Source organism: Mytilus edulis, chromosome 5 (assembly GCF_963676685.1).
Source record: "Mytilus edulis chromosome 5, xbMytEdul2.2, whole genome shotgun sequence".
In the NCBI taxonomy this organism is placed as follows: Eukaryota; Metazoa; Mollusca; class Bivalvia; order Mytilida; family Mytilidae; genus Mytilus; species Mytilus edulis.
This window is the reverse complement of record NC_092348.1, coordinates 72699758-72714908: the sequence shown is the minus strand read 5'-3', so window position 1 is coordinate 72714908 and position 15151 is coordinate 72699758. Positions and strand designations below refer to the sequence as shown.

Sequence of the window (15151 nt, the reverse complement as noted above, 5' to 3'; positions counted from 1 at the left end):
GGTTATGTTCTTTTTATATATTTTATGATAGTATGATACTAAACCCCTAACGGGAGGGATTGTGTCTGATATTCATATGATGAAGACATAATCAGTTTAATTGAGGTCTGGAGCTGGCATGTCAGTTAACTGCTAGTAGTCTGTTGTTATTTATGTATTATTGTCATTTTATTTATTTCTTTGTTACATCTTCTGACATCGGACTCGGACTTCTCTTGAACTGAATTTTAATGTGCGTATTGTTATGCGTTGACTTTTCTACATTGGCTAGAGGTATAGGGGGAAGGTTGAGATCTCATGAACATGTTTAACCCCGCCGCAATTTTGCGCCTGTCCCAAGTCAGGAGCCTCTGGCCTCTGTTATTCTTGTATGATTTTTAATTTCAGTTTCTTGTGTATAATTCGGAGTTTAGTATGACGTTCATTATCACTGTACTAGTATACATTTTATTTAAGGGGCCAGCTGAAGACTGCCTCCAGGTGCGGGGGTTTCTTGCTACATTGAAGACCCATTGTTAGCCTTCGGCTGTTGTCTGCTCTATGGTCGGGTTATTGTCGCTTTGAGACATTCCCCATTTCCTATCTCAATTCTATCTGATAAAAAAAACTGTTATAACTGTACACAAATTTTGTACATTTCCGTTCCTACGCAATATATCTTTTATTGCATATCATATATTATTAATTATTAAGTAACTGTGTCTATACAGTAACTGTATATATACAGGTAAATCTAACGGTGTTTTCTTCCTCTTCCTGGATAATATAATGGGTACCAAAAATATACATGTTGTGATTATGCTTTTTTCACTAATAGGTGAGTATTTTAAAAATATTTTTTGGGTAAAAGTTAAGTTACTCTTAATATAGAAGAAAACCACTGAAGTTGAACTCCCAATCGACTTAAATTCCATACTTGACTTATAACTTAAGTTGCATTGTTTTAATTTTCCTCAGAGCTTCCAGTGTTACTCCAAGAAAGTGTTAATAAATGACAAAGTTTGAGATGAATTTGATTTAAGGACAATTTGTTCTACAATCGTGCTTTCTCATTTATACAACTAATCGGATACATGATGTGAATTCGGCCGAAAAGTTTATAAGTATGAGCATGTAGTTGTATAGTAATCACACGTTTTATGTATTATATGTTGTGTATGATGAAAGGTGTCTGCAAGGTGACTTTACGGGTGTATGAACAATCTTCATTCTCATGTTGTTTTTTTTTCTATTCAAGAAATATGTTTAAGCAGTTTAAAAAAAATCGATATTGCAATTCCAGCTTCTGTAGCAGCAGGTTCGTGATAAACCTCTAATAATTTCGTTGCAGTTGATACCTGTATAACTGATTGTATATATATATATATTATGTGTGGCCGTGCATACCGTCGTAAGTTCATTTACCTTTGACATTTTAATAAAAAAAAATCGTTTGTAACTGGATACTTTTTTAGGGCTATAACTTGAGTAGACTTGTCTGATAAAAATGTTTTTGTAAAGTAAACATTTAAGAAATTTAAACGTAAAAATATCTGATTTCAAGATATTTCAAGAACATTGATTATAAAAAATTGAATTTTTGTTGATGCTGCTTTCTGTGCTGTATTTGTATAACAAAAGTCAGGAACCTCTAGTTCATTGATTATAGTGTATTGCAGTATATTCATTGTTTAGTTTTACCTGTGATATACTAATATCTGATACCCACTTTCAAAGTAATTTATCCACTAGAATTTACAATACACATATTCATGAAGATTTTAATTGAACTGCTTTCAATGTTGTGTACGGTATTAAATGTTCTCCTTGTGGATTGATCTACATCGGGGGAAACTCGACAAAGACTCAATTTTAGAATGAATGAAAATCGGTCTAATGTAAGTGATCCTAAAAGCAACAAATTTCTCTTTAAAAATTTCAATTAGCTTGACTATTCTATTGTTTTAATGACGTCCAGATTATAGAGAAAAAATACCCTTTAACAAATGACCCCATATTGAGTACACCATATCTTTTACAAAAAAAAGACTTTTGGATAAGAGAGTTGGGAACAGACATTCTCTATGGATACAATGTCAAAATTGGTGGTGTAGGTATTTTGTCTAGTCACAGGTGTAGTACTGTTAATACATTACAATTATTCAATACTTCTGCTCGACGAAATAGAAGACATGGAAACAGAAAATATATGCCAACTGCTATGCACACCGTGACAATTGATAGTTTGTTTACGTCTGTTCAAAAACCTTTAATGTTTAATCATATCAGAACTAAATTATACTCCATTCCATTGTCTAGTTTTTTTTACTATTTTAAGAGGCCAAAAATACGTCCGTTACAAATTCTCGTTCTGTTTTGTATAGATTAGTTGCAATAATCATGGACATTGCTAACCATAGACTATTCAAGTCCGTATCGTATCGACTACATCCAAAAATGTGGAAAAACGTAATTTTTAAGGTAGAATTCGCAAATAAAGGTTCAGATGATGTAAATATTAGCAATTTTTTCCATCAGAATTCTGTATAACAAACTATACCTGATTACTTCAAAAATAGAGCTACACCTGTTATTTCTTATACTTACACGAAGTCTATTGCATTCAAGATTTTCAACCACAAGAAAGTTTTAAAGGTCTTTAACCTCAATGATGTGAAATTCAAGCCTCCGGATTGCTAATGTGCATCGTCACAATACAATTATAGTCCAACTGGGCATGTTATTACTGGAAACCTTGGCATCGTTACCAAAGAACAACTAAGAGAGTTGTAAGCCAAGGGACCAAAATGAAGAATTCCCCAGGCCATCAACTGGAAAAAGAACTTCAAATTACTGATGGATGCAGTTGAGGACTATGCAAGAAAATGGATAAAGCTCGAACCAGACGAACAAAAATTTACGATGGAATATGAGCACAAAAGTTACTAACCCTTTCAAGAATCCGGATGTCGTGGATGCTTGTCCTTTTTGCATGACAAATGTGTCGATGTTCCAGCAGATAAAGCCACCAATAATATTGCTTTCATATGTAAAAACCATTATTTGCAAGTCTCATATAACAGAGCTTGAAATAAATAGAATAACCTACATAGTCTTTAACATCATTTACCAATGTCGAAATTTAACAACATTACAAGTCTGTTCTTATTTCTTTTGGTATCAACATCAAAGAAAACGAAGAAAATTTACCATCATTATCAGAGATGGGTCCAATTACTTTCAATGTAATTGATTAAATTACAATTACTTTGTCATTTGTACGATTAAATTAAATTAATGATTACATCATTTCTGAAAGTCTCTGATTAAATTAATGATTACATTGGCAAAGTAATCATGATTACATCTGATTACAATGAACTAAAAAAAACAAAAAACATTTTAAATGATGTGAATGAATTAACGTTAAACATGTTAAATATAACTATAGCACTTTTTAGAAATGATTTTGTTTTATAAATTTTAAAATGATAACTTCAAACTTCATTTATTTAATAAACCACAAAAGTTCACTACATAGATACATGGACATTGTGTTACACTTTATCATCATTGATCTCTGAATTATTTTGACTTCAATTGAATATGGCATTATAAAGAGTTGTCTTCTGACCTCTTCCAAACTATTTATGTATTTCACGGTGCAGTTTGTGGAAGTTAAAATATGGATGAAATATAGTTATCAGATAAAAACTATGTAAAATTTTGATAGAATTGTTTAAACAGATTGTAAACAAAATACATGTACTATAAAGCAATGCATTTTACATGTCCAGTCCAAGTACATACAAAAAAATTACTTATTTTAAACAAGATATTTGGCCAACTTTTAATTTAGTTTGTGCTAATTAGATACATTTTCACATGTCTGATTAATCTTTTATCATATATCTATATTGTCCTACAGCTATACTCAATTGGAAATTGCAATAAAAACAAACCTTAATTGGTTTCCTACCTTTCAATACAGAGTTGACAAAAATCACAATATTAACAAAAGATTATAATGCAGGGTTAAAGAAAAGTATAATATACCTTAAATATAACAGGTTTTTACCAAATATATATATTTCCATCTTAAAATTGTGAATATATGAACAATATATCTTTTACTATGGCAAGAGACATAAAATTGAATTATATGTCTCTTCTTAAGCTAATGATGACTTTTCAATACGGTAACAGTTTATAATATACTGAAGTATACAAATCAATTAACATGCTTTATAAAGTAAACCAAACTATCTTAACTTGTTAAATATTCATTAAATGAGAATAACAAAAAGGATCATTTATTGACCATAAACACAGTTCACGATTTTTTCCATTGTAATCAGAATGTAATCATAAAGTAATCAGGATTACAGGGCATTTTAAAAAGTAATTGATTAAATTAAATTACATGTAATCAGATTTTTGGCTGATTAATGATTACAATGATTACTTAAAAAAATTGTAATCAATTACAGCTGATTAACGATTACAATTACAATTACCCCAAGTCTGATCATTATACTGGATACCAAAACTACACAAGAGTTCATATAAAAATGTCTGGGTCATCACTAAACATTTTTCTGAAGTACTGACTACTATTCTTTCTTCAGTTAAAGATGGGCTTTAAAAATAGTGTGATGAGATGTATTTTACCAGTGGTTTTAACCAGATGTGAATTCTCAAATATTCGAAGATCTACTGCTTAAAAGAGGGTCGAAAGATACCAGAGGGAAGGCAAACTCATAAATCGAAAATAAACTGACAATCTTCGGTAACAATCTTTGCAATTTTGCAGCACCATAAGGACTTTTGATTTTTCTAAGCTTTACACTACTATTCCCTATGCCCAGTTGAAAGATCGAGTTCCCCATCTTATTAAACAGAGCTTTTTCTATAAAAATGGGAATCGTAGATACAAATTTCATGTTTTGGGTTAGAATAATTCATATTTTGTGAAAAACCACGCTGAATCTACAAGAAAATATACTGAAGATAATATTATCAAAATGCTGGACTTTAAATGATCGACAATATATTTGTTGAGTTTGGAGTATTTATATTTCAACGGACAGGCAGTATTCCAAATGGTACTAATTGTGCACCCCTACTGGCCGATGTGTTTTTGTATTCCTATGAAGCAGAATTCATTCAGAACCTTCTAAAAGACAAAAAGAAAAAGCATCTTGCGAAATTCTTTAATTCTACTCTCCGATATATTGATGATGTTCTATCATTGAAAAACCCATATTTCAGCCAATACTTACATCTCATATATCCCAGTGAACTTGAAATTAAGGATACTACTGATACTAGAAGGACCGCTTCATACCTTGATCTTTTCCTCAATATTAAAACAGATGGACGACCCCACACGAAAATCTATGATAAACGGGAAAATTTCAACTTCCCGATTATTAGTTTCCCATTTTCTCGGCAGTAACATACCCTGTGCCCCATCGTATGGTATTTACATATCTCAATTGATACGTTATTATCGTGCTTGTTCACACTATACGGACTTCATATACAGGAGTGTGCTTCTTACACAGAAACTGCTCTAACAAAGTTATGAGGAGGACAGATTAAAAATGACACTCCGTAAATTTTACGGACACCATCACGAATTGGTTGATCCATACGATGTGTCTTTTCCAAACTAACTTATGACATTTTGATCATGTGTTAGATTTTGGTTTGTGATAACGTCGTCTGATCTTTTAATTACCGAACGTGACTTATTCCCGATTGTGACTGTTTGGCTGAGTGTGAATTTGCATTGCTATAAGATGTGTCACGGTACTTTTCTATCCCAAATTCATGTATTTAATTTTGATGTTATATTTGTTATTCTCATCGGATTTTGTCAAATGTCTTAACTTCTTTTCTGTTATGTTCGCGTGTTATGGTAAAGATAATTAATCACCCACTTCATTTATCAGATTTTAGTTTGGTTCAACGAAATTAAGACGATATATTTGGTTTACAGTTTGATTCAGAAGAAACACTGATATAGCTAGATAATACAATTTATTATCTAATTACTACCACAATTTGATATTAATTAGTATTGTAATTTTCATTGTTATTAATAAATGAAATATCAGTATTACAAATCTTATCTTAAATCAATCCTTATTCCATCTTATTTTTGGCAAATATTTCTAGACATTAAAAAGTGACGTCACTTTGAGTGTTTTTTTTAGAATTTTAAATGTGACGTTTGCGTTAGTCACTACTTCGGTTTTACCATGTATATCTATCATATAGTCATTTTATAAAATGTACTGTTTGCAAAAGTATGAATTATTCTAAATAATAAGGATATTCTTATACCTGGCAGGAAACCTTAGCCGTGCTTGGCACAACTTTTTAAAACTTTTGGTCCTCAGTGCTCTTCAACTTTGTACTTGTTTTGGCTTTCGAACTGTTTTCATCTGAAAGTAATTGGTTAGTCTTGTGTGAATGAAACGCACGTCTGGTGTATTAAATTGTTTTTATATCCTATATTTTCTGCCATTTATTTGTATAGTGTAGTCCTCTCATGTAATGTTGTCATTTTTATGTTATACTTAACCTTGCGATAAAAGCGGGAGGTTTGGCATGCCTTAAAACCAGGCTCAACCCACCTTTTTTCTAAACAATGTCCTGTACCAAGTCAGGAAAATAGTCATTGGTAATTTGTAGTTCGTTTCTGTGTGTGTTACATTTTAATGTTTTGTTTCTGTCGTGTCGTTGTTCTCCTTTTATATTTGATGCGTTTCCTTCAGTTTTAGTTTGTAAACGGATTTGATTTTTACTCAATCGATTTATGAGTTTCGAACAGCGGTATACTACTGTTGCCTTTAATTTTGTACATAAATCAGGGCTTTAAATTTTTTCGAATATGTGAATTGTTCAAAACTGTATGACGGCTTATCGTTTTGCTAATGTATATGTCAATGAGTCCTTAGTGAGTAGTTGCCTCTTTGTCAATTATATCAAATCTTCTTATTTTTGTATTGAATAGTTTTCACCATATCAGACATTTAGGAGTAGGTAAAATATACTACTTCATCTTATTAGCTATACATTTCTAGAAATATGATTGGTTAAAAGCAACCGCGTTGATACCGTATATATTCCATATTAGGTTAGTAGGGTTCAATATTAGGTAAGTAAGGTTCCATAGTATGGTCGTAGGCGAGGCTTATTTCAATACATTGTTAGTAGCGGTATTATTTCCCTTTATACAAGCAACACGACATTGAGGAAAAACCTTAAAAGGTTTAAAAAGACGATGAAATCGATAATGGATGATTGAAATAAGTTCATTACACATATTTAAAGGTAACAAATTGGTATTTTTAGCAGTTGTTTTTGTATAGACCTATGGAAGTAGGTTCCTAATTTTAACGGTGTTGCAGACTTGATCACTTTTATAGGCCACTTTTCTAAAAACCACATGCTGCGAAAGTAGGTAAGATGAATGCGTGGCATAGTGTGCTAGTGACCTAATACTATATGTACATATGGGGTCAGAAAATTTCATATGGGGATTACAGCTTCTCTCTCACCTCTCACGAAATTTACTAACCCCATTTATATCGTATCAGGTCACTAGCACACTATGTAACTAATGATGTTTTGTAAAAGAAAAATTCTAAACATTGTTCCTTTAAATTTCCATGTGTGTAGCATTGAATCAACACAAAGTATAAGAACCCTTAAGTAAATCATGATGGCTTGATTCATTAGATAAATACTAGGTAAGGTGATAAAATTTTGACTGAACTGTATCTTAAACGAGTCTTCATTTAAAATTAAACGCAAAAAATAGGGTATTCCAAATTCTGATGGCTGTTTGGAAGAAGTGAAACTGATATGTTTTAATTCCTGAGTGAGGAATACTAGATACAACCATCTGCATTAACTGGGATTGAATAGGGTTGCAATTGAATATAAACTATGTGGTACACAATCTCAGAGATCATTACATATTATATTGAGACTCGTCTTTGTTTAATATTATAAGTGTCGACCATTTTAGTTCTGAGATTAGTTTTGATACATTGCTGTAATAATAAAAATTACCGTTTTTTAATCAAACTACTGAACATGTACTTGTTTGGCTATGTTATAATTCGTGTATTGGTACAATATAATTGTTCCTGCGGATTCTACATTTTGCCTCCATGGGAATGGACTATAACATGCTTGTCTCAGTAACTGAAGTTTCTACGACGCGGGACAAATGCACAGGTTAAGTTTGTCATTTTTCAATTCATCGAAATTTTATGGTTACGCTCAGTTCCATGTCCTTTGTTTTTTCTATTATGGGTAGACAAATATTTTACTAGGCAGAAATGTCTAGAATACTGCCATCTACCTACTGACTATTTACATCAAAATGATTCCTCAGTCATGAATATCGTCAATTTATATTTTTGTTTGGTTTTATTATTTTTCAAACTATTAAGATAGACAGACAACTAAAATCAGTTAGCATGAAAATACCTACAAATAATTCAATATTTTCGAAATGAATTTACATTTTTATCATCATGACCAATCTGAAAAATAAACTAATATTTTTACATCAATAGGGTAAAATGCGACTTGCTTGACACAGTAAATTACCTTACATCCATAGTGTAAAATACCTAAATACCACATGTTGAGATAGTGAGATAGTCGGTAAGATGAATTCGTTACATAGTGTGCTAGTGACCTTATACTATATATATATGGGGTCATATACGACTTGCTTGACACAGTAAATTACCTTACATCCATAGTGTAAAATACCTAAATACCACATGTTGAGATAGTCGGTAAGATAAATTCGTTACATAGTGTGCTAGTGACCTAATACTATATATATATATATGGGGTCAGTAAACTCCATATGGGGATTTGAGCCATCATTCCATACGGAATTAATTTACTGAACTAATATATATCGTTTTAGGTCACTAGCACACTATGTAACTAATAATGTTTTGTAAAATATCAGTTGCAACTCCAATGTGTAGCTTTACCGAATGAACATACAAAAGATAAATACTTTATGGATATTTTAGAGAAATAACAGTATATTCTGTTTGAATAGAATATTTTTTTTTGATAAACGATGTATAATTTTTATGTCACATAAACCATTAAAAAGTGACATTTTTTTTTTCTTTCAAATTGTAATTTTACTGTACTTGTCGAAATCAAACAATTTTCATAAATATGTAAGTGCAGTAGGTCATTTTATATCCTGACAGGACAGTCTTCATTCGTATTTCATGATCATAGTTTGGTATACTGTGACTGTCTTAACTGAATTTGGGTGCATTTTCCGGTAGAAACCATAATTGCTTATTTTTTAATTGCAATTAGTAGAAAATTGAAATTTTGTGGCAAATAAGACCATTTTTTACTCTACAAACGGTTTTATTTGAAATAGTAATGTTGGTTTCGTTTTTGTTATGCACGATTACAACTTTTTATCCGCAACTGTTGCCTTGCCGACTTAAATAGATAGTGATTTTTTTTTTAAATTCTTCTCAGTCCAGTTATACGTTTGCAATTTTTATTCCTAACAATCAATAGATTTGCGTATCAACTTTGTGTTGAAATGAACAATGTCACAGTGAGAGATCACGGTCTGTTCGGGTGATTGGAACACCCCTTCTCTTGCCGATCAATGCTTTTGAATAGGGACATATGGTCGGACCCCCCCCCCCCCTTTTTACCTAGGGTTGGGATCCTACTTTGAAAATAGCTAGCTAGATCGACCCCTGCGTCGTCAGTGCACTCTGTATTACAATTCCATGAAAATAGCACCAGTCTCGGAACAGGGGTTAAAGCTCATGTTTTAATTATACCAGTTCCACCCATGTTCATTGGGATAATTATCGACACCGCGAAAAAAAAACGATCATACTTTTGAATATACTGCAGCTGTGCTATTTGAGCAGTCAAATTGCATTGACCGTATATTCATATGTGATATACAGTCACTGACCGTATATCACCTTGTTTATGACGTTGACAATATGTTTCCGTAGTGTTGTATTTGTAACGTCAATAAAACATACAGGTTCGCGGAAATTTTACGTCTTCCGTTGAAAATTAAGAAATGATGTTTTTTACCCTAAATACTTCATTTAGAACAGTTATAAGAGTTGCAGTATATAAAGAATAACCACACATTGTCTCGAAATATCAATGTTATTACAGATATTATAACAATTGTAGAAGAGAAAAACAACTTGGAACTCATTATGCATTTGTTTTAGCAAAGTTTTAACTATTTGAGTCAGCTATTCTTACATTTCAACTGAGTGCGGTGAATAGTCTAAAATATATTTCCAACATAGAGAAGTTCGTTGATAACTGGATTTTTTTCTCTCGAATCGATGTGAGTTTTTTTTTCTTTTGAAACCAAAAACGTAGACAAAAGTGTTTGTCCTCTTCAGCTAAAATAAAAGACTTCAAAGTTCTACAGAACGGTAAGTGAAATTTTATGATGAAGAATACACCCGTCCGCTATATGATGGAAAGGGGGAGGGGTCGGAAGGGTCCTGATCCCGAAATCCCGAGCTGAAAAACATTTAATCCTCAGGTTCCGAATTAAAAAAAAAAAAATTAAATCCCAACATCCCAAAATTCGAAAAAAAAAGAAATCGCGGATCCCGAAAGGATCATTCCCGAAATCTCGAGCTTAAAAACACCCGATCCCGACGTCAGGAAAAAGGTCCTGACCCCTTCTCCTGTATTTCCTCATTCTCTTATAAACAAAATAAAAGAAAGAAAGTATAACTTAGGATAAACATGCTCCATGGTTGATTGCACCTTTCCTAACACAGTATTGCCGACTTTCAGAAATTGTGCCAATCTACATGTAGTTACTGCAACGACAATTGTGATATTTTGTGTGTCTCATGTTAAATTTATTTTTTAAATAATGTTAAAATTGAGAAAGGAAATGGTGAATATGTCAAAGCGACAACCATCCGACCATAGAGCAAACAACAGCCGAAGGCAACCAATGGGTTCATTCTATCATACTTCGTACAATTACAGCTTTTTCAACCTGGATAACACCGTTTACAATAATAAATGCTACATGTAACACATTGCTGCAAATATATTAGAAAAAATCTTTGTTCAACTACACAAAACATCACTATCGTTACATTGTTTTGGATCAACGGTTTATTTTTACACTTTGAGAAAGTCCAAGATTTAAATGCTACCTGTAAGTGTAATTGTAATCCTAATCGTAGGTGTATGACAGTTTCCGCAAATGTCTAATACGGCTAAGGTAATCTATGCCTGGGATAAGAAAATCCTTAGTTATTCGAAAAATTCAAAGTTTTGTAAACAGGAAATTAATAAAAATGACCACATAATTGATATTCATGTCAACACCAAGAAAAGACATATAAATCATTCAACATTGTCGAAATCGGCATTCAATTCAATGCATGTAGTTACATCGATTGCGTAAAATACCACCTGCTTGACACAATATATTACCTTAACTCGATAGGTTTATTCCACCTGATAGACACAGTTTATTGTCTTACATCGATAGTGTAAAATTACACCTGCTTGCAACAATATATTGCCTTACATCGATTGCGAAAAATACCAGGTGCTTGACACAATATATTGCCTAACAACGATTGCGTAGAATACCACCTGATTGACACAATATTTTGCCTTACATCAATTGAGTAAAATACCACCTGCTTGCAACAATATATTGTCTTACATCGATTGCGTAAAATACCACCTGCTTGACATAATATATTGTCTTACATCGATTGCGTAAACTACCACGTGCTTGACAAAATATATTGTCTTACCTCGATATGATGAAATACCAAGTGCTTGACATAACATATTGTCTTACATCGATTGCGTGAAATATCAGGTGCTTGACACAATATATAGTGTATTAAATCGATAGGGTAAAATACCAAGTGCTTTACACAATATATTACCTTAAATCTATAGGGTAAAATACCACACGCTTGACACAATACATTACATGTACCTTACATCGATAAGGTAAAATACCAAAATACTTGACACAATATATTGTTTAACATCTATTGTGTAAAATACAAACTACTTGACACACGATATTGTCTTACATCGATCGCGTAAAATATCATCTGCTTGACACAATAAATTACCTAAAGTAGATAGAGTAAAATATTACCCGCTCGACAAAATGAATAACCTTACAGATGGGTGCAGTCCTAACCTGTACAGCAAGTAAACTTGATAACCAGTCATTTGGACTGGTCAAAGTTAACCTGTGACCGGATTTAGGATTGCTCTGACCAGTCCTACGAACAAAATCTAATTAACTTGAAAAGCGCACTTGGTCCTAGGACTGATTTTATGTCTGTCAAAAAGTTAATTTGGAAACAGGTCCGCTATTGATATAGGTTAAATTCGAACCAGTCCTGTCAAAGTTAACTTAGTTAACTTCGAAACCAGTCCTGCCGTTAAGTTAATATAAGTTAACTTAGAAACCAGTCCTGCCACAAAGTTAATTTTTGCTTTTACAGATCCGATCGCAACCAGATCTGTTTCCAAGCTAACTTTTGACTGGTCTGCTCAACACTAAGTTAACTTGTAACCAAGACAGATCTACATCGATTTATTAAAAATATTTTTTAATGTCTTTGTTTCGTAGTATTAACATCGAAAATAAAGTAAAATTAATATTTCCGTTTATGTATAAACAGGATTTTATACAAATATTTGAAAATAAAGCACGCATAAATTAATAAAAACGTTGCTTGTAACATAAATTTATCTGTGATCTGCCAACCTATAAATCAAAAAACGATCTTGGTTGCATTGATAACGGGCAATGCATATATATTCAAATACCTATCAAATTCAACCATATTTGCACTTTATTATGTATATCTATGAAAGGGCGTATATAAGATGTTAGTTATACGTCCTTTATTTATGTAGCAATATTTTAATTTCAGGATAGAATTTCTTATACAAAATGAAAGCATCATTTAAACAGACTACAAATTTTTGTTCGCATAAATTTAGGGTGCCAGCATGTCCTCCTTTTATTCAAAACATTGATACGTGACAAACTTTCAGTAGTTTTGATACCTCATGCTGACTTGTACAACACAATTATTTGACCGCATCGACCAAAACTGACCCTATGTGCACTTAAATTTGTAAATCTATTTTTTTATTTCAGGATTCAATGTATAATACAATGGACAGCAATATTGCAATACAATAAGAACAAATTTTTGTTCGCATAAATTTGGGCTGTCAGCATGTCCTCCTTTATTCAAAATATTGATACGTAACAAAATTTCAGTAGTTTGGATACATCATGCTGACTTGTACAACACAATTATTTAACCGCATCGACCAAAACTGACCCTATGTGCACTTTAATTTGTAAATCTATATACCCGCATAGTAAATCAGCCATATTTTTTATGTCAGGATTCAATGTATAATACAATGGACAGCAATATTGCAATACAATAACAACAAATTTTTGTTCGCATAAATTTAGGGTGTCAACATGTCCTCCTTTTTTTCAAAATATTGATACTTTCTGTACGAACTGTGACGCCCGTTTATACACGGAAACCAGGCGTAAGAATCATACTATATCCAGGCGGCATTGCAGTGTTTACAAAATGCATGTCAAGGCGGAAACAAGGCTTAAACCAAGCGTAACTGAGGCGGAAACCAGGCGGAAAATTTAAATGAGTACGCCTGGTCAATAAATACACCAGGCGTAATATCCTTACATAATACTACACTTATTTTAGATCAATGTATAACCATAGCTGTGTACTTTTGTGTATTTCATACAAACTTCTTTACTGTTGCTTTTATTTCTCATTGCTTGACAAAAAAACTTGAAATATTAACCATTGAAGAAGCTAATATATAAATAAGTACATTTTAAACAGACACTGGCTCAAATACGTTTTTACGTTTAAACAAAAATAATATGACAATAATAATTTTTCTTGAAATAAAAGTAGCATTTTAAAGTGTTTTTTTTTTTTTTAAATTATTGTCTTTTGAATTAAAATATAAATCATAATACTGCAATTTAACTTAAAAGTAAAAGATTTTGATGTTTTTCTATCCAAGGATAATGGTTTTGGGATTTAAAAATTAGTGATAGGTTAAATAAAACTTAAAAAATAACTTAGTTATACTCACATAATTATAATTTACCATGTATACTTCTTTCACGATTTTCACTAATCAATTTGATTCCATAATTCAAATTTCTAATACTTCCAAAAAGCGCAAGACAAGCTTAGATTATCCTTGAATATATGAAGCAACGCTTGCAAACTAAAACCAAAGAGCCAAATTTTGAAAAAAAATCCCATGATCCTTAAAACAAAGCATTATGGGTATTTTTATTTACGCCATACCAACAGTTTCACGCCCGTAAGAAAATTTACGCGAGGTTTATCGGATCCTCTATGCTCTTCAACTTTGTATTGTTTGGCTTTATAACTATTTTGATATGAGCGTCACTGATGAGTCTTATGTAGACGAAACGCGCGTCTGGCGTACTAAATTATAATCCTGGTACTTTTGATAACTATTACCACCTTTTTCTACGCCCGTAAGGACTACAAGTTTACGTTTCCTGCTCCTAGTCGCATCATCCAAGTACCAACGCTGACATATCTGAATTCATTTGAGGTTTTAATAAATTAGTATATGAGGTTCTCTTCTGTGAATAGTATACTGTTAAGCTATTACTAGTAGTCGGTTGATTGATTTTGTTTGTAGTCAAACGTCAAGTGGCAACTATTTCATTCAAGTGCACATGTACATTGAGTATAATTTTGGAACGTCCCATATATCAATTCGACAAAGACAAATCGGCTCTCGACAAATCTGACAAATTTGACGAGATTGTTGATAGTTTTACCACACCGTATGTATCCACACACTGCACATTTTTCGTTAGAATATTCGGCATAAAATAGAATAGTAAATCAAATGCAATCAAGTTGAATAACAATGAAATATCAATACATAAAGTAAAATTTAGGAAGAGACAGGTAAAAAACGGGGAACGAAGCAACGTCGACAATGATGTTGATATCCAATGATATAAGAATATTGTTCCGATGAGTTG

At 32.1% G+C, this 15151-nt stretch overlaps 1 protein-coding gene across 3 annotated transcripts in view; it reads left to right on the top strand.

The window, feature by feature from the left end:
* Positions 1 to 712: 712 nt before the first annotated feature.
* Positions 713 to 15151, top strand: part of LOC139524417 (cell adhesion molecule 2-like) — a 28702-nt gene continuing 14263 nt past the window's right edge. Inside the window, exon 1 of one of the 3 annotated variants that reach the window (XM_071319191.1) lies at positions 713 to 817. In XM_071319191.1, coding sequence (XP_071175292.1) covers positions 769 to 817 — 49 coding nt within the window. In that variant the 5' untranslated portion in view covers positions 713 to 768. The remainder of the gene's footprint in view (positions 818 to 15151) is intronic. The other 2 variants (XM_071319190.1, XM_071319192.1) reach the window with 2 other exon arrangements.